General features: G+C 36.3%; 1 protein-coding gene across 3 annotated transcripts in view; it reads right to left on the minus strand.

Moving 5' to 3' along the window:
• The window catches only part of SCLT1 (sodium channel and clathrin linker 1), a gene marked incomplete at its 3' end in the record, with an annotated part of 30,922 nt that overhangs the window by 6,941 nt on the left and 3,593 nt on the right, over window positions 1-20,388 (minus strand). For 2 of the 3 annotated variants that reach the window (XM_082281768.1, XM_082281767.1), the window contains exons 4-18: window positions 20,183-20,252; window positions 19,277-19,332; window positions 18,796-18,928; window positions 17,922-18,044; window positions 16,252-16,317; window positions 14,294-14,364; window positions 11,772-11,862; window positions 11,512-11,603; window positions 10,719-10,896; window positions 9,017-9,115; window positions 8,439-8,510; window positions 7,663-7,737; window positions 7,050-7,195; window positions 6,570-6,762; window positions 4,994-5,190 (exon numbers count right to left, since the gene is read on the minus strand). In XM_082281768.1, coding sequence (XP_082137894.1) covers window positions 4,994-5,190; window positions 6,570-6,762; window positions 7,050-7,195; window positions 7,663-7,737; window positions 8,439-8,510; window positions 9,017-9,115; window positions 10,719-10,896; window positions 11,512-11,603; window positions 11,772-11,862; window positions 14,294-14,364; window positions 16,252-16,317; window positions 17,922-18,044; window positions 18,796-18,928; window positions 19,277-19,332; window positions 20,183-20,252 — 1,662 coding nt within the window. Of the gene's footprint in view, window positions 1-1,289; window positions 1,355-4,993; window positions 5,191-6,569; window positions 6,763-7,049; window positions 7,196-7,662; window positions 7,738-8,438; window positions 8,511-9,016; window positions 9,116-10,718; window positions 10,897-11,511; window positions 11,604-11,771; window positions 11,863-14,293; window positions 14,365-16,251; window positions 16,318-17,921; window positions 18,045-18,795; window positions 18,929-19,276; window positions 19,333-20,182; window positions 20,253-20,388 lie in introns of all 3 variants that reach the window. The other variant, XR_014226399.1, reaches the window with a different exon arrangement.

The following is a 20,388-nucleotide window of genomic DNA, read 5'->3' on the forward strand; positions in this document are numbered from 1 at the left end:
TGCCAATGAGATGGGATCAACCATCTTTTGTATTCATGCATTCATCTACAAACCTGTAAAAGTGGGCTTTACAGAACAAATGAATCATCTGCCCCTACTTTTAAAACTTGCATACAGTCTGTCACTTCATTTTCTTTCAGCAAATGCTGGCAGATTGAGTTAATCTGGTTTTGCCTGAATTCTGCTGTCAGAACTGTCTCTCTCACCCCTTCTCATTCTACCCTCTGTTCTGTTGTTACTGAAGTTTGTTTCCTTCCAATTTGCAAATTTCCTGAACGTTCCTTTGGTGTTGCTGATTCCACTTTCTATCTGCTGTCATTTATTCTTCTCAGCTGAAGTCTGAAGAACTACAGAGCTTTACACTGATGCTGTAACAAGAGCAGCCTCAGCCAGCCTCTTCCCCCAAATGTGGCCAGAGGAACCATTCTTCTGGATTACAGTGCTTCAGTGAAAGCAAGAGCTTTTAAAAACTTGTGCATGCTTTCCTCATTTCTTTCAAAAGTAAATTCTTTCAAATGAAGACAAGAAATGTAAAAAGCTGGAAGCACTTGATACTGATATTTTTACCACGGCTGTCAAAGGCAGATGACCTTAAATTTTCAGGACATTCAAACTGACAGTGATCTTAGAGCCTACAACTTTACAACTGGAAGCTCTACACCCTGTGGATAGCAACAATAGTAACATGGATTCTAGTTCTTACCAAATTCTACACCCACTCGTGGAGAATGACACTGAAGATCCAAATAGCTTTTTTCAACATTAAGTCTAATTCTGATTCAGTGATTTAGATTACTTGGACAACATATACAGCAGGAAGGGGAAAAAATCAAATACTAACTCAAGTATCAGTTAAACTGATAAACATAAAATACTTAAATTTTTCACTAAGACTTAAATCTCTTTTTGTGTTATGAAAGAAATTACATTTTGAAATAAATTTGATAGTTTTATAAAATTTCTATACTTCTGTTTTCTAATTAAACCCCCATAAAGAATATGAAAGATGACTTTTTTTACAACTTTTAACAGTGATCACTCATTTTATACTATTTTACTACTATTTTATAATTGTAAACATTTGCTAAGTTCACGTCAGTACCTATCATTAGAATGCAAGGCACATTTAAAATGGATGCAATCAGAGGTCAGAGCAGTTTGGTTTCTGACTCTGCCAGAGCAGACACTGTGGGAATAAAGGGAATAAACTTAGCAGTAAGTTGTTAGCCATGCTGCCAGGAGCAAAGGTTTTATTTGGAATGATGACCCATGTCACAAGGAGCACTGACCTTCTTAGTTACCTTCAGGGTTCACTGGCACAAGGATAGTGAAGCAAAACTGGCTCCTTGCCCTTCTGCAAGGTGAAGATGAGATCTATTACCAATAAATTCTCCTTAAGATGCACACAGCATCTTAAGATGCTTGGAGGGAAGAAGGCTTTTCTCATTAATGAAGACTGTAATACATTTGTATGAAGAAAATGGTGTAATTTAGTCTACAAGCATTCAATGCACTGCCTCCCGTTTCAGCACTGGTTCTGAATTCCAAGTTCAGTTTTATCAGCAACATGTTTAACTTGAATGAGAGCCAAAGGTCTAGAAAAGCACAGAATAATTTTCAATGAAGCCTGGAAGTATCAATTTACTTATCAACACTTCTATCTACAGGTTTTTCACGGATCTACTGGATTCTTATGTTATTTACATTACATGATCTAAAATTACAGGTTGAAAAACTTACTCTTACTTCTTAATTTTTTTTTCAGATCAAAAATCCCCTAACACTCACTGATGTTGCTTCATTCCTTACAATTATTTAATGCTTCCTTCGTGCATATGGATTACACCTCATGAAAAAACCACTGCAGACTTAAGACCATGACAAATGAGCAGCACAGAAAATGGAAGTTAGCAGCTGGTGCTGGTAAGTTTAATAAAGAAGCCTAAGTGTTTCAGACACCCTCACATGGAAAAGGAAACCAATGAGGACAGAACAGGAAAACCATCATGACTTTAAGGCAAAGGAATGGGAAACACCTACACTAACAAATGGGACACTGAGTCAGTGTTTATGAGAGCTGCACTAACAGCAACCTCCTGGTGAAATGCAATCTAAATGCCTCCCCCATATACATGGATAGGACTTGGTTAGGAAGTTTCTAACTTCCTAAAAAGCCACTCAGCTATAAAACACTTTAGTATGCTGCAGGAGTAATGATTCTAGTTAAAAACTGTATTTTTGTGAAAAAATGAAATTCTGCTACATGTCACCAACACAACCTCTGCATTTGCTCACATATTTACATGAATCCTCCTTTCTCTTGGACCCCAGCATGAGGCTTGGCGAGAACATTTCCTTCATTAGCCTCAAGAGACCTTTCAAACAGAGCCTTTAATTAATAACAGATAAATGAATCTATTACCAGTATCAGTCTGTCATTTTGTGTTCTGACATTTCCCTGATAAGTGCATTTGATGCAAAATTATTCTGCTTTTTAAATAATCAGCAACTTGATTTTAGTTCACAACACAGTAAGAAGCGATTTGTTGCTCTGTACTTGCACTCAAAATGTTATTGTGATAGATGAAAATAAATATGATAATTATTCATTTATAATATAAGCAAGGACTTTTGTGTTGAATAACTACTACAGCGTAATTCTAATTTTCATACCAACTGCATTCTGCACTACATCACTGGGTGTCTGGTAATGCATGTAAGGTGAAAAATAAGCTGGTTTTAAAATTTCCAGATACTACTGATAAGGTTCAGTTATACTACTTGCCACCATGGTATCAAAGCATCACTGCACAGATTTAACATGAAATTCCTGATGTCAGTCTAAATGACAACCTTCCTGTTTCTATTGCCAGCTTCCTTGCCAGGTAGAGCAAATGCCTGATAAAGACTTCTATTTCTAGCTTATACAGTATGAAAAAGCATAACGCACCAAATCATATCATAAAGCAACTGACTTAGCTTTTAGACTTGCACCAAAATATCTACTGAAGTCACATAAATAGGGACATTTTCAAAATTTACTACCCATTTTTTATCCAGGTTCACAAAGCAGACTTCCTTGTATTTTCTATGTCAGCATTTTGCTGCAGATAAATAAAGTCTGAATCTTTTGGTCTGCTATAACAACATTTTAACACTGAACAGTAAAGGTTTTAAAGGAAAACAGCTGTTTCATAGACAATTTTAATTATTTTGGAAGTCTGCAATTTTTCCCTTTTAATCGGAACTTGCTGAACCACATCCAGGATCTAGTGATGAACCTAGATGCTCAGCTGTGAGTTTTGTATTCTGATTTACAGAAAATAAGCTACAATTTTAAGAGCTAAAATTTACCTTAGCATGGAACATTGCAAAATAATTTTCTTCTCCAGTTACTGCATTTACAAAAGATGCTGAAAAAGTATCAGTAAGAGCCAGCTAATTACATACAGTGAAGCTAACACCTCTAAAACTGTCAGTGAATCAGCACAGCTCCCAGTGTCTCACAAAAATGCTCAATACTGATGTCTTCTGAGAGAGACTTTTTCCTTTTTTAAAGAACTGTTTAATAATAATCTTTGCAAAATGCAATATATTTTAAGGGAAAATAAAGCCAGCCTGTATCTGAACAGATAAGGTAAAAAACCCCTATAACTGTTTCTCAGGGGAAGTAAAGATGAGCACATACTTCACTGCAAAGATGGATATCCAGGTTAAGAGTAGTGGCAGGGCAGATTTTCCTGGCTCGTGTTTAGAGGTTTGGGTTCTAATTCCACTCACACCACTGGAATTCTGACAGCCAAGAAATGCCAAGCTATGCTTCAGAAACTGTAATTCCAAAATTGCATGGGATACTGGAAATATGATTGAAGCTGAGAATATGTAAAGCCTTACATTAATAATAAAACATGAAAAAACCCCAAGACAACCCCAAAGGAAATGACAACTAGAATTCATAGGTTCCCAGTTTTAACAGGGAAAGGTTTTGCTTCAATGTTAACATGATAGTAAAGCAACTTCTAAAATCAGTCTGAGCAAAGAACCACATGAGTGCATCACTTTAAGTGATTAAAGGGTTGCTTCAAATGTATCAGTTTAACACAGCTGCATACCCTGAACTTTTGTTCTCAAACCCACTGAAAGATAATGCAATGTTATATTCCTTTCTAACCACTTTAATTTTAAAGAAATGAGACTTATGAAATCAAGCAGTTTAGCAGTTACTGTGGACCAGTGTGTCAACCTCCTCCAATTTTCAACCAATTTTGAAGAGGAAGAGATCTTGAGGATGTACATTTCTATGCAGTTCTGTAAAACCACCAGGCTAATTTAATGTCAAATTAATAGTCTGCTTGAGCTAACTGAAAGTTTCCTGAGCCTAGAAATGAAATGAAGCAAAGGGCAAACTTGTGAAAATGAAAATATTCTTATATTCTGTACTGTAAGCACAAGTATCAGCCCAGAAATATGGATGAATTAAAAGAAAAGTAAAATGTATACCGTATTTTTTCTTAGGACAATCACACAACCCGTTTTTATCTTAATTTATGATAGTAAGTGCTCAGAAGAGAACATTGAGATGTACATTCTACGAGGTTTTTGTCCAGTTTATTTTAGAAGTCTGGAGACTCACTCCACAACTGATGTTTTTCTGAAGAGGTAAAGTTCTCATAATCCACAGCTAAAATTCTCTAAATTGAGTGTGCTGTACCTTGAAAGGGAAAGTCAAAAGTAATATATTCCATTTACCTTTTGTCATTACAAAAACTCACACATTATCAACAAGATAATGAAACAGTGTAACTTTTACTTCAGTGCTAACTTCACAGAGAGCATCAAGAGTTCTGTTTACATCATTCTTCTTGGTTTTGCTGCAAGCACATCTTTGACTCTGGATGGTTTGCTCCTCATGGTTTTTCACCACAGGTCTACTGCCATACACAAAATAATATCTGAAACACACTTTGCAGAAGGGGAACAAAACTGCACTTACTTCAGATTACGAATCCTGGCTTCTGTAGTTTCAGTGAGGTTTTTTGTTTCCTCTTTCCACCGGTTTGTTGCTTTTTGCTGAGCCACTAAGAGACGTCTGAGCTCAGCAGTGGACTTGTGACTGGTGTCCTCCATCTCCTTGAGTCGAGCTTCATACCCATGTTCTTTCACTGCATGCTCATGCTCCATTGTGCTTATCTAAAAAAGCCCCACAAATCCGGTACAATCAAATCTCTCAATCTCTCACTCTTCACCTTTTTTTTTTTTTCAGTTGTTTTACAATGCCTGAGTAAAATTTATAAACATTTGTTGAAAGCATGTAACATACAATAATTAAACTTCTAATTATATACTCAGAGATACATGTTCCCAAAGCCAATTTAAGCAAATAGTACAACTGACAATAAAGGATAATGAGCTGTGTATGCTTATTTTTGTAAGTAATCTTTATTCTTCTCCCTGGTGTTTTCTCCACAGAAACACGTTCTTTCTTTTTCATCTAGCTAAATGTGTTAGGAGTTTCTTAACTGCATCTGAAATCCTTGGTACATCAGAGGGAAATGAAATCAAGCAGTGAATCTTATCTGTGACTATAATGGAAGCCTGTCTGATTAAATATGAGACAGACAAAGATTTAGTATATGCATACTGTGCTCCATGTCCACTACCTATCTGTTACAAGATTCTGATCCTTTGTTTAAGCAAAGGGTTCTGGAGTTGGACAAGATTTCCTGGAAAATTTGACAGCTTCCTCTATCTTGTAGTGCAAAGTGGAAGCCAGATTGGAGATGGTCCCCATTCACACCTTGTAAAACTGCTTACTGAGGTTGTCTTCATTGCTCCAGATTCTTAGATCCCTTTTTTGGTATCTTTACACTGCAGAGGGGAAAGTACCAGCTTTGTATATTCAGAAAGCACATCAAGGGTCCAAGCTGTTCCCCCCTCCAGAAGCCAAGGGTACCATGAATCGTGGTACTGAGGTTACTACTGATTCCTTACCCCACCTGCAGTCTGCTCAGGGGCATTTAATGGAACATGTTCAAAAAGAACAAACCAGCTTTCAGACAATAATATTGTTTGCAAGATTAAGCACAGAGAAGAATTTTTTCTGTCCAGAAAATACAGAGCCCAAGTTTGACAGCCCCACTATTAAATTATTTATTAGTTACACGCTGCCCTGACAACATGGTGCACAGACAAGTAGAGGAACACTGGGCAGAAAGTCAGACATAGATTTCTAACACATTAGAGACAAAAAATAAATGAAGATTGGGAATTGCAATATTACTTAATGTATTCATCTTATTTTAAGCAAAGAACTTCTGGGGTCTTCTTATCACGGAGAATTTAATACACATTAAAATACAATTTAATTAGCAGAGATTGAGTTACCCCATGGATTCTGAGGACACACAATGCAACAATAAAATTACTTTTAAGCAGCAACCAGGAAGCATCATTGAAACTCTCAATCTTAATTTAAACATTTAATGCTTTTTTCTTAGAATTGCTGCCTTATTAAGCAAATATTAGTCTTACATTACAAAAAAATACATATATATATATATAAAACATACCTTTATTTTAGCTCTTTGTTGAGCCTCCACTGCCAGTTTTCTCAAACCATCCATTTCATTTTGCAATTGTTCATTCTCTTGCTGAAGTTTTAGTCTTTGTTCACTAACAAAGGTACTCTTTTCTCTTTCTGAATCCAGAGTGCTTTGCAATTTAGAGATAACTTCCTGGCAACGAGACTTCTCTTCCTCAGAGCTAAAAGAGAAGGAAAGTCTGGCTGTAGCTGAAGAATTGAACAACTCCTGAACCAAAGGACAAAGGATATAGACCGGGAGCTATGCACAAATCAGCAAAGAATTTTATCATGACGGAATTGATAAAATCCATCTTGGGTTTCAAAATTATGGTATCTTGATATTATGTCTGCTACAGAATAAAAAGATTTCACAAAACCCTAACACACATTCAACAATTGGAAAAGTCTGAAATAATTTCCACTGCTTTCTCTTCTTACTTCTGTAAACATCTGTAACATCACTTACTTCATTTCCAGTTGTTTCAGTTTATTTTGTATCATCTGCAGACTCAGCTGAAGGTCATCTTTGGCAGCTTCTGCAAGTAAATACTTCTGATGCAGCTGCTCGAGCTGTCTACTGTTAGATTCATGCACTCTGTGCTCCCTGTAAACCTGAAGAGTAAACTTATATGTAAGTTTACTCCTCATTGCATCCTATTTTCTCATGATTTAAATTAAAACTGCATTTCTATCACTGTCACTGCAACTTGAAAAAAAAAGTTTCCAAAGATCTGATCAGACATTTATTTAGTTTTCTGTCTGTTGATCTTAACTGGAATATGTACCAGCATTCCTCTGGATTATATTAAACATCTCTCTTTTGCGGTTTACACTTTTCAGAGAACTTTTTCAGTTTGGTGTTGCAGCTTTAAAACATTCTCTTGATTAAGAAAAAAAACCCCCAAACAACTAAACAACCTTGAAGTAAATATATGAAAATTTACAATTAAGAAAATCTACTCAAAAATAAAATAAGAAAGTTATAGGAGAAACATGTGAAAAACAGGAAAAATCTATGTATTTTTTCCTTCTGAAATGAGATCTTAAATGTGATGTAAAAATACAAACAGTTGCCTTACCTTTTCAAGTTCTTCTTCCACTGCTCTCTTTTCTCTAATGGCTCGTTCAATTTGACTCTGTTTTTCTCCACATTCCTTTTTATAAAAGTCATTTAAAAATAAGGTTGAATAAATCAAAATAAAAATTCAAGAAGTGCTGAAGCCAAACCCTGCCCAGTGTAAATGCAGTTCTTGCTGCTGCCATGGATGCATTTGATTATATTCACCTGCTCATTATTTTCTCTATAGGATCACTCAATACACAGACTAAGACAATGTAAAATGAAACCTTTTTTAAAAAAAACTCATGCATAAATAGGTGCATAAGCACTGAATTCTTGTGGTCACCTGCATGATTTATTATGCAGTTATTGATGTTTTATGTATTTATTTACAAGTTCCTGGTTCATTCAAAATATGATGACTGTGATCCACAGACTCTCTTAGGACAGTTTATCAGCTTTCATATATTTCATTTCTACACACAACTACAGATAAGCACAGAAGGCTGAGTTTAGCGTATCTCTGAAAAAAACAGGGATTCTTAAGAAATGCCATCATATGGGAAATATTTTCTAGAGCACAGATCTCACTGTCAAAATGCCTGTGAACCCATCTCTGGAGACATGCAGCATGTAATGTGCTATACAGTAACAGAGGAATGTCCTACACAATTACTCATTCATCACATTTAGTTGACCTAAAATACTAAATTCTAGCGAAAGTATTTGATCAGCAAAACCCAGAAGTCTCAAATGTTTTGCTACTGAAAATATTTTTATCAGTCAACTCCATACCATCTGAAGAGCTGAAACTTCTTCTGTCAGCCGAGAAACCTGCACATTACATTGCTTCTTTGCAGTGTCTACCTGTGACCAAAACCAAAACAAAACTACAAAATTAGTCCCACAAACTACTTTTCCATCTTGCTCTTTGACACACATATACACATATAGTCTATATGTGGTGCATGTATATAAAGCATGAAAATACCTGGGACTGCAATAACTGAAAACTCTTATGATATAAATGCTAGAGGAATGATTATTATCAATCCATACTACTTTAACTGAGGGTGTTTAGAAAACACAAACGCACAAATGAAGACACCACAACAAGTGTCATTCATATCTTCACAGTGCAGCCCTCTCCATACCAGTGTCTGCAGAGACATCAAAAGTTTTGGTTCTTGTTTAGGATACACGTCTAGACAATAAATGCTGAAGAGTATGGTGCTATCAGCAGGCTGCTTTGCCACTTATATTATCCAAACTCTTGTAAGAAAACTGGTCATGATGACTGTGCACCAGTAGTAGCTTTGCACTCTGAGGAAAACCAAAAAATCTTCCTATTCTTTCTAAAGATAGTAACTTACTTCCTTTCTAATTCTTGCAGCAGTGCTTTCTGCAAGTTGAGACATTTCATCCTGCAGTTTTTTGATTTCTTCTTCCTTTTGTTTCTCCTCAAAGAATGCCTAGAAGAAAAATAACAAAATGAAATACGACTGATATTTCAGTGTGATACTAGGAGCACCAATAGAAAAACCCATACTGCTCAAAAGACACCTTTTTTTCCTTTTTACTTTGGAGTAGCTGACACTGAGACTCAACAAGAAAACAAGAACAGTGAAAACATGTTGTACTAAATGCACATTCTTGTAAATCAGAACCACACAAAGAGTTAGTGACAGTAGATGCCTTTTTCTGTTGGGATGGGGAGATTTTGGCTGAGCATGGAATTATACAGAAGAAAGCACAGGAATCCAGAGCAAAAGGTAAAACTACTCTCCAGTGTTCTATCTGGGGCCAGGATGTCTAATAAGAAAGGTCTCTCTTAGGAAACGGAATACCTTTAGACACACACACTCCTACATATAGCCAAGCATTTTATATTAAATTACTCATCTCCCAGAAAACTGAAAGTAAAGCAATAAAGATTTATAAGTAGCTAAGGAACATGCATGCAGACACTCTCATGCTGGGTAACAGTGAATCGTGAGAATTACAGAAAAAAGTGTAGCAAGGAACCCTTCCTGTGGGGGATGTAAAAAGCTACTGATTTTACAGTGTAACAGGAGAAAAGATTACAGAATACAGGATTTTTGATCTCACCTACCAAGAATCCTAGGTGGCACACAGAGAATGTGTATATGCATAAAGGGAGAAGGACGTAAAAAAGCCCCTAATGGATGAAATAAACTAAGCCCATGGAAGGTTACTCACTCCAGGCAGTAACACGCCATTTCATTGGCCATGCTCTCTTGTACTGCTCCCATACAATTCAACTTTGTTTTTTATTACTCAAACTACTCTCAAAATTCTTCAGATGTCTGTTTATAAGCTTAGCTTCGTGTGCTTTATAATGTGAACAGATGAAGTGTTATTGTAATTTCCACCTCCATCTTCTACAGAGCAGGGAGAAGACAATTTAAAACACAACATGTTAACAGATATGTATATTAATGTGCATTTTTTTCTTCTGTTCATTAATAGAACATTTTTTTCCCTTTGTTCATTAAATTTTCTTCCCAGCTTGAAAAATTCAGGATGTTAGCCAGAGCAGTAAATTAAGAACTATCTGCTTTGTTTTGGCTCCTTGAGCCATATATTCGTATCTCTATTTTTGGCATCAACATTATTCTATGATAGTTTAATCACACATTGTACATAAAAGTTTCTTTTAAGGCCTCTCCACATGTCTAGATTTCTTTGTTGGTGACTGCACTTATTTTGTTTCCTATGTCTTGTTGGGAACAGTTACAAATTCATAACAGAACCTTCCTTTTTATTCTGAAGCCACCAATTTGTTTGTAAGTACTTGGTAAGAGACCCTGAACTCTTGTCAAAAACTTTGGAAGATTCATGTTTAGGTACAGTGGTATCCCTCAGATCACCTTTGTCCAGGCACTCAACATATGCTTTGAAGTTTATACTGTATGACAAGTCTGAGTGATGTGTGGTCACATCCCAGTTTGCTCTCTATGCACAACTAATTTTAGCACAGCAGACATAAAAGAAGCTAGTTTGTGTATCCTAAACACCCTAATTTCTAGGTAATACCTTCATCCAATGACTTACCTGACTTTTTTCCAGGTTAGCTTCTTCCAAGAGCTGTATGCAATCTTGGACTTTTACAACAGCATCATACCTCTCACTTTCTAGATTGGCAGACTTGGCCTGAAGCTCTCTGATCTGTTCCTCCAGGGCTACTCTTTCTGTTCTCAGCCGTTCAGCATCTTGAACAGTAACACACAATCTACAAGACAGTAGAAATTTAACGATGTGATGGTTAATTAAGACACTGATCCATTCAAACTGAGCTATTAGGAAGTATCTGCTCATAAATTGTCCAAACTGCATTGTTTTCAGCTTGTTTTTGGACAGAGTATTTTGAGTTTGATGGTAAATCAAGTCCTAGAAAGAAACAGAATTAAAGGAGTTAACTCAGATACCTAATCTCAGAAGATCCTTAGAAGAATCCCAGTGATACCCTGGGATACATCACTAAAAATGCTCTATATTAAACCAGAATAGAACAGCCCCAGAAGAAATAAAGTTTTCCTCTGTGAAGGAAATGGAATAATTGGATGCGGGCAATGAAGTTGCAGCTATAGTATTAGAGACAGAAAACCACTGGTAATTTCACAACAGCTCAGGAATTCTTATTGTTTAACTATGGTTGTCAGTATTGGCAGGCACAAGAAAGGACAAGAGAGCCTCAGAGGGATCATCAAAACCATCTCTTTGTTATTTCCTAACATGTTTGCCACAAACACATACAAAGACAGACAACCCCTCTATTTTGGTAGAGCCAAGGCATAATTTTTGCATGTGTCTTGTTTGTTGGTAACACACCATGAGCTCTCTTTACCTTATTTCCAATTGTTTCATACTAGACTGCATTTGCTGCAAGCGTTTGTCAGATGCTGTTTCTCTCTCCTGGGCAGATATCCTGTCTTCTTCCTGGAAAGAACCAAAGTATTATCCAGACATGGTTTGAGCTACCCTGAACAAAATAAAGATATACTTACATAAAACAAGCTAGATAACAACTTGCAGTTAATTTAATGTCAGCATTCAGAAAATGACTGTCCATTCAACTGCAACAAATTATTTCTTTCTCTACAATACCTTTCTGTCCAATTGGCTCTGAAGCTTCTCTTTCAATGTTGTCATTTCTTCAAGCTTTGCATTTGCTGCCTGTCCATCAATTTTGGCTTGCCTGTATATCAAGAAAACAAGTATTATAGAAGGAAAAAAAGGGCCCATTAAAACTTTGTTGGAACAGCTGTGAAGGGCAGAAAGACTTCACAATATTGCTCTTACAGGGCAGAAGAGGTTTCCCCCTTCTCCTTCTCACTGTGTGGCAGAGAGAGAGAGGAATACCAAATTCCAAAGTCCTGCGGAAATGACTTCTTAAAGACAGGTTAGGAGGAAGGTGTATGCATTTGATTAAAGGAGGAGGACTAGGCAATCAAAAACTTCAAGTGATTCAATAACAAGTATAATTAGTCACAGATATGCAGCAGAGAAGTCTTTTGCAGAATTAGATTTCACTTTTTAGAGCAACAGGACTAGGAATTTAAAAAATCATTATACACTTCTAAAGAATTTAGCTGATGTGCTTTGTAATCTGAGTAATTTTTGTGGGCTGAAGGAGAAGAGGAAGAAAAAAAGAAAGGAATTCTTAGTGAATCATGTTAATGACTAGTGGTTCTTCATCCTCAGTAGAAAAGTCTGCTGAAAAAAGCAACCCTCCTCCTCCTCTGACTTGGGAACAGAAAGACACAGAGAGCCTTCACCTGGGGTGTAACCCAATTATTAGGCTAAATTTAAAAACCAATGACTGACTCTATGATAAAGTTAGAAGAGAGCAAACATGTATTACATTAGCTCATGCAAACTGCAGCACCAATAGTCATGAAAAAACCTAGAAAATATTTAATACTTCTAACAATCAACTTCAAACAAAAATTTCTTATAGAAATAATGGTTTTGAATTAAGGGCATAAAAGTCAATACTGTACATACACGAAAATCTTAAGCAAAATATACATAATCCAAGCAATTTTACAGCAAATACTTCACTTCAGCCCAATTAATTGAAAAAGTTAATTTGGTTACAATTTCTTTAACAAGCAAAATCTACAATAAAACCATTATTTCTAAACACAGGGTCTTCAGTGCAGGTCCAAAACTTTGACCCTTCTCCATCTGAAACGTTGCATCTTTCTCCTACAAGAAGTACTGTAAATTCAGGAGGACGCTAAATTGCCTCCTGCCAAATATTTTAAGTGTTGTAAAACAAGAAAAACCCAAAAGGCAGCGTAAGAAGGGAAAAATAAGAAAAACATAAAGACATCATAAAAAAATAAGAGCACCTTAAGTATTAAAAATGCATTTGAACACCAAATTCAGATTCAGACTGAATTCAGATGCATGCAAATGCAACAAATTGATTGTAAAGAAGCTTTTATTCTACACTATGCAATCTATCTTTAACCTCATCTCAGCAAGTTATCTCTGTTTGAGAGCTTTAAGATTCTGAAATGCAGATCCATGCCCTAGCAACGCCAAGTTTCTTAATTTGTGTGTTTTATCCAGGCCATACAAACCTAATTTAAACCTAAATTCTACAACACACGAGTTGGTTTTTTTCAATCTACTTTTGCATACCTGACGTAGCACTCTATTACCATAAATCATGTAAAACTATTAAAAACATCCAAAAGGATTAGAACTGTCTGCACTATATCCTATATAATCTATGCAGACTATGTCTTCATGTTTACCAGAAGCAACTGGTGAAAATATTCCAGACTTCTTGGAGAACCACTGCAGCACTTTTTAGGGCTAGACAGAGCTGCTCCTATTAACTTTGGGAGTAAAACCCAGCAGAGTTTTCAGGTGTGCAAGGACTTTAGGCTGATCTGAGAAGGAAGTGAGCATAATCAGTGCCTGTAATTACAGACAGATAATGACTGAATTTCTTGTTTTACCTCAATCCATAAATCCACTGTTGAATGAAAAAAAATTTTAATTTGACCTCAACCATCACTAGTTAGAAGAGAGAACAGACACAGTAAACTGGCATTGAATAGACTTCAGCTGTAAACACAAATCATCACGAAATTGTGTCACAGATATTATTTAGTCTTTTCCTTGATATACTCCAGGTGTAATTAACACTTCTTTTGCCTTTAACTTCCACAGAACCTGTGGTTTAGAGCTCTTTATTGATATGGAGTGAAAGCAAATTTTATTAAAATTATTAAAAATTGGAAGCTTGTTTGAACATTCAAATTTCAGAACTGTGATGAGCAACCATGTAACTGGCTTTTGAGCAAACTGTATTCTAATGAAAGCCTATCTTCAGAATCAATTGTGCTGTGATAATGACACTTTTTCTTCCTTTTAAATCAAAGGTCAAATGTGGACTATTTCAGGGAAAAGCTGAACGGAATAACACTAACTGGACATATGTTACCATAACACTAATGATGTCCAACAAGCTTCACAGACAGTTACTGAAACCATTGTAACTACGAGGATGAAATTAGCTTGCAGCACAAACAAGGCCCATGACACAGCAGCAGGTTAGGAAAAGCTATAGAAAAGATATTAATTTTTTTTTTAATCTTTCTGGTTTATACCTCAGTTGTTTTCGTAGCTGCTCTAGTTCCACATTTTGTTCTGTCACAGTTTTCAAAAACTGCTGATTGGTCTGCAAAAAAAGAGATATTTGCAACATGTTCATTACAGTATTGAAAATCTTATACATTCAGAATTATTACAGGACATTTCCACAGAATATTGTACCATAAAATCAGCCAGTAAGGTCTATTTAATGCTGTAGCTGGTCTTCAAGTGCCAAGGTTTATGAAGAGTACTTTATAAAGGTGAAAGCAGAGAGATGCTCCTCCCCTTCTTTCCCCATACCTTGGTAATGTAAGAACTTCATGAGACAGTAACTGTAGTAGCTGAGACCTGTCATTTGCACTTCCATCTAGTTTAGGAGTCTGGAATCCCTTGTGACACAGTAGACCACGCACTGCTGCAAAGACTTCCTGTGTTTTAGGGACAAGGGACGACGAGCAATTGCTCATCCTTCCTTCTTTTCTATGCAAGCCACAGTACTGGAGGTGTAATTCTCGTTCCACTGTCTTCCTATTTAAGAATAATTTCCTACTTTTATGAAAACTAGCCTTTTCTAAAGTTCACATATACCTTACACTGAGATATTAAAGATGACCACAATGGCAGGCAGCATTCAAAAGGCACAATATTCTCCTTTTCCCCCCCTCTCTCCTATTAATTGTTATGTTCTTCTTGCTTTTTTGACTGTTGCTAAGAATTGTTTTCAGGCACTTCCTACTTCTAAAATATCTTTTCTGGGTGGTAACAGTCCATTTCAAGACCATCATGGAGTACCCAAAGCAAAAACCCCATCTTGCCCACAGTTAACATTTTGGTTTTATTAATATCAACAAAATGTCAGATAAAATTAACTCAGATAATCAACAAGATCTTTCTGCAGATTTCTGCAGTTCACATCAGTTTTTTAATATCAGCAGTGAACACTGCTGCTTCAATACTGAATCTCATTTCCAGAACATGCATAAATATGCTGAACAATTCCAACCTGAGCACACCCAGGAAACACAGCTGTTTTACCACAATAAAAAACGTGGCTAATTAATGTGTCTCTTCCTATTTTTCAGTTTGTTAGTTCAAAAAAGGGCTTGATGCTTTATCCCATGACATCTTTATGCCTTTGGTAACAGATGGCACCAAATGTTTTTTGGAACATGCAAACAAATGGATTATCTTTATCTTAAATACTGTCTTAACTCTTTCCTCTGATGTGAGGAAAAAAGGTTCCAGTGATAAAAACAAAAGAGTAGGCTGCTGGAGTAGGTTATGAGTCTTTTTGCACTGCCATTATTCAAAATAAAACACTCAAAAAAAATGATACAGGAATCATAACTTTCAAAAACAAAGCTGCTCAATCAAAAACTTAAAAACTTCACCCCCTCCTGCACCTCAATTTTTCTACAAAAAACTACCTGACAGTTTCTCCTAAAACTGTTTGTCAGTTTTGGAAGTCTTAGGCTAAAGCTTAGTGACTAAAAAGCTTCACAGTCTAAGGATGTGAATAAAGCATTGGAAGATTATTAGAGCTCAGAAAAATGTGCAAAAAGGACAAAGACACTGAAGACAGCAGTACCAAAGTAGGAATGGATAAACATGTGCCAGAGGTAGCATATCCAAGAGGGCATAATTAAAAAAAAAGTTTCCTTTGTGAAGACGTTTTTGAACGTGTGAAGTACACTAATCACACACTATAATTCTGAGTGTCAGCTTACCACTGAATTATAAAAGAGCTCACATAAAATTAAAAGCTGACCTCTCAATCACCTTGATCTGGTGTTTGGAGTTCAGGAATAAAGATATCACTACTTTCTGGTTGCTGGAGAAGTTTGCAAATTTGATTGGCATAATTTCTTTTTCAACCATGTATGTATGAAGGACTTTTTGCTTTGGTTTTTTACTTTGGGGGGGTCAAGGAGGAAAATAAATTCTAGTTCACTGCTCAGAAGGTTTTACTCACCAACTCTATCTTCTCCTTGGCCATGTGCAGTTGCCGAGTCAACTGCTGAAAGCTAGTCAGTTGATCCTAAAAAGAGAATTCAGAGTTTCTTATAATAATTATAATCATAAAGAGTGCACAATGAGAAAGCTTCAGAGTCAACTGAAAACATTTGCAACTGCCTCCTTCCAAAAGTCACATGCACTTACTATCAAAACATGAAAGTACAGATGAGCAGTGCCCTTGAAGAGCCACACAGACTGTGAGGCTGCTACAAGCATTTTTGCTAAGCAAAGTAGCAGACATGTACCCCTTAATTCAAAAATGCCTGTTATGGACATTTTAATTTGCTCTTTGCCATACAGGATGTCTTGTGTCCATCCAAAAAAAAAAAGGGCTCAGTTAAGCTCTTGAGTCCCTGAATGTCTATCATCCTAGGAGAACTAGGATAACCCAGAAAAACCATCTGCAGCATGCCAGGTGCCTTCAGAGCAGAGAGAGGACTGAAGTCCCTGAGATGAAACACCTTCTAATGGTGCTATCTAACAGTCTCAAGGCCAAGGATATGCTAGAAACCTATCCCTGCTCCTCTCTTACCAACTACATCCAGTCCTTATGACAGCCTCTCTCCTCCTTGCCTTCCATCAATTCTAATTCTACTTGATCTTACCTATTTCTGTTTAGCTCTGACAGTTCTTTGCTGCTCCTTCACTGAAAGCCAAACCTAAAATACTGAAGAGCTGTTTTCTCTGGGAGACCAGTAGCATTTAAGAATAAAAGGCTGTTTAACCTTGTTCTTGTCACAGTGGCATTAATATCCACCCAAGATTTAGTTACTAATAAAAATGGAATCTGGCAGCCCGAAACCCTCCCACAGCTACCAGTGACTCTCTGTACTCTACTGTTTGAGTATGTTATTAGTAACTACAATACAACACAAGAAATAATCTAATAGAAGAAACAGGTGCAGAAAGCTGGAACTACACAAAGGTAAGAGTCCTCTTAACTATTCCTTGAAATAATTATGAAACTTGACAGAGTACAACAGCTGCACAAACACTGACCCTGTTTCTCAGAAAAGATCACATCACTAAGGTGAAATTAATACCACAAAAACCCAAAAATCAGTAAGAAAATATTTGAGGCGAGCTGTAACTGTGCCCATAAGTCAAATGTGTTCAAAAACAGAGATGAAATATTAAAATAATTTTCAGGTTCTCTTTACAGGCCTAGAAATACATGCAGCAAGGTACATGCAGGCACCAAGTTTCTATTAGTTCTTCACACACTGAGCATCTATACATAGCTCACCAGAGCAGAGCAGCTTTTCTAAGAATTTCCTGAAAGGCCTTCCCCAGGCACAGCAGAAGAGAACCAGGCTGCTAAACACAAGCTAGCATTAGACAAATACTAGAGAACTTGATTTTTCAACTGTTTACACATGCTTCTTTACTGAGTAACAGCAGGAAATGGAGACTACTTTTCTAACTATTCAAACAAGAGAACAGATGAAAGACTTTCCCCTCAGAATTCAGAAATCTTAAGCAACTTTTTCAGATGTTTTACTGCACTGAAGATTTCTGACCATTCAATTCAAACACAGGATTATTAATATGCACATGCATATTTTGTGCATATATATATACACACACGGAAAAAACTAAAAATGAACAAAAATGAATGAAAATTACATTCTGCTTTTTCCTTTCAGCCACAAGAAGCTGCGTTTCAGTCAGGCGCTCCTGGTACTGCTGCTGAAGTCGATCGTGCTCCTGTAGCAACGTCTGCCAGCGGTCAACTGCTTGGTCTTTTTCCTGAGTTACAGAATAACATTCTATTATAGCACACTTATCTTCCTCTATCATTCTCTAAAAAGACAGGCCTTAACTTCTATTTTGACAAAGTGCCATTACTTATGCTTTTCTCTGCACATATTTTAATTACACAGAGAAAATGCCAAACTCAGGCGCAGAGAAACAGATGCTTGGAAGTTCAAACTCTGCTTACAAGTAAATTGCAAGTTTTCTGCTTTTTAATTTTTTTTTGAAGAGCTCAAGCTTTTTTACAGGTCTTTAAGGTAGACCTACAGTTGAGATAATATTCAAATACCAAAATTCAGCTGTCGAGTTCAACTTAATCATACAAAACAAGATTGATATATTGTAATAAGCTGAAAAAATTTGCTTATATTTTCAGATTTAGATATTATTTGCTGTATCCCACGTACACTTTCTTCCTCATATCACTTCACAATAGTTTTGATTACAATGACAAGCTACTACAAAAAGCATGAATTGAAGAAAATATTTCATTGAGTTGGTGATCAAGAACTCAACATAAGGATCCAGTCAACTAGGTAAAATTACTAACACAAATCAATACTAAAAAATTATTTCATGAATCTAGGAAAGAAGTTTCTTCGGGTCTTTTAAGTTCAAGAAGGGCTCAAAACAGCCTTAAGGAACTCCAAACACATAATTTCTGAATCAAGAAATAAAAGCCTTCCCTAATCAGCCGAGGCATAACAAGAGAAATAAAACAATGTAAATGTTTAATCTCACACACTTGCTTTGCCAGCCGTAGTTGTTCTTGAAGGGTTCTCACTATGCCTTCATCTGCAGGAATACCAGTTTCCAGATGCATGAAAGGAAGAGCCTCCAGTTGCTTCTCAAGAGACTCTTTCAACTCTGCATGCAGCCTGAAATTCAAAGAATTAAGTTCAGCAAAGTATTTCTTTAACAGGGATTTTTTAAACAAATGAAATACACTGTACCTTGCACCTGTACATTCTACTTCCTTCTAAGTCAAATTTAAATCTATTCCGTTATGTTCTATAAACACAATGGACAGTTTGGAATAGTTTCACATCTAGTTCTTTTAGTGACATGGTAAAATCTCCTATATCTAGTGCTGCAATCTATATTAAGCACTGAAAGACTCTAACATTACTTAGCAGTTGAAGATTTTAAGGTCCTAGAAAAAAAACTTTTTAATGTCTAGAAATCATGAGAAACAGTAGTAGTAACATGGCAGTGCAATTATTTACCTTTCATTTTCCTTGGTGATTTCTTCCAATTTTAGCTTCATCTCACTCATTTGTGCCTGACACAAAGACATGCAAGAGTAAGCACTCATTTAAGTTACACAAGCTCTGGTAACACTTTCATCCTGTATTTCTGACTGATACTATAAAAGATGAACAATTAAATTCAGCACAATACAGTAAATGAAAGTCAACTGCTTTTTAAAGGCAAGTCATAGGATACCACTTTAATTTAACAGCTGCCAAGTCCTGTTATACCTCAGCATCTGGAAGTTATCACAGGCATTAAACTTAACCTTTTGAAATTTTTATGGCTCTTACAGATTGATTTTTAATTAACTCAAGTTTTTAGGGGCAGAGTAGATAACTCATCCTTTATACTGCAAGCATTTGAGAAAAGTTTAGGAATTAACTCAGGAGAAACTCCTGTTGTACGAATCACACTGGCTGTTTTGTTTACTAGTGCAAGAAAGCCATAGTGCTTCTGTTGCTTTCTGAAATTGATCAAGCGTGAAGACTATTTGCAAAATCTTTATGATGGACAAATCAAACAAATTAAGTGCATGAAACCAAAACCAGTGAATAACTTTAGCATGTAGATCACAAGTAAAAATTGCTTTCTGTATGCCAAAGGTCTTTACATCACTTTGCTTTTCAGTCCTGCCACGAAGCACTAAAAAGTTTCATTTTGTGTGGATGAAAGGAGGACAGCTCCGTTCCACCTCAACCCCCACGATAATACACTGCTGCAATTCAGACAATCTCCCAATCTTTTCACAGAAAACTCTCCATTCATCCCCTTGAGGCAGCCTGCAGTCCAGCAGCTTTGTGAAACATGACAAAAACTAGTGGCCTACATATTAAGACCACTAAAGAAGATTCAGTTTGAAATGTTAGGAATGCCTGTACCTGATAAAGCTGCAGCTGTTCTTTCATCTCCTCCATGTGTTTATCATACTCTGTGATTAGAGCTGACAAGCTAAGATGTTGAAAAACATGATTAGAATGAGTTTTGTAAATGCTGAAATGCTCCGATAATTAACTAGTTTTAAAGAATTCTTAGTCTAGAGACCAGAACAGAACAGTCACTTTTCTTGAGTTCCAAGCTCGACATT

Source organism: Coloeus monedula (assembly GCF_965178545.1).
Source record: "Coloeus monedula genome assembly, chromosome: 5".
In the NCBI taxonomy this organism is placed as follows: domain Eukaryota; kingdom Metazoa; phylum Chordata; class Aves; order Passeriformes; family Corvidae; genus Coloeus; species Coloeus monedula.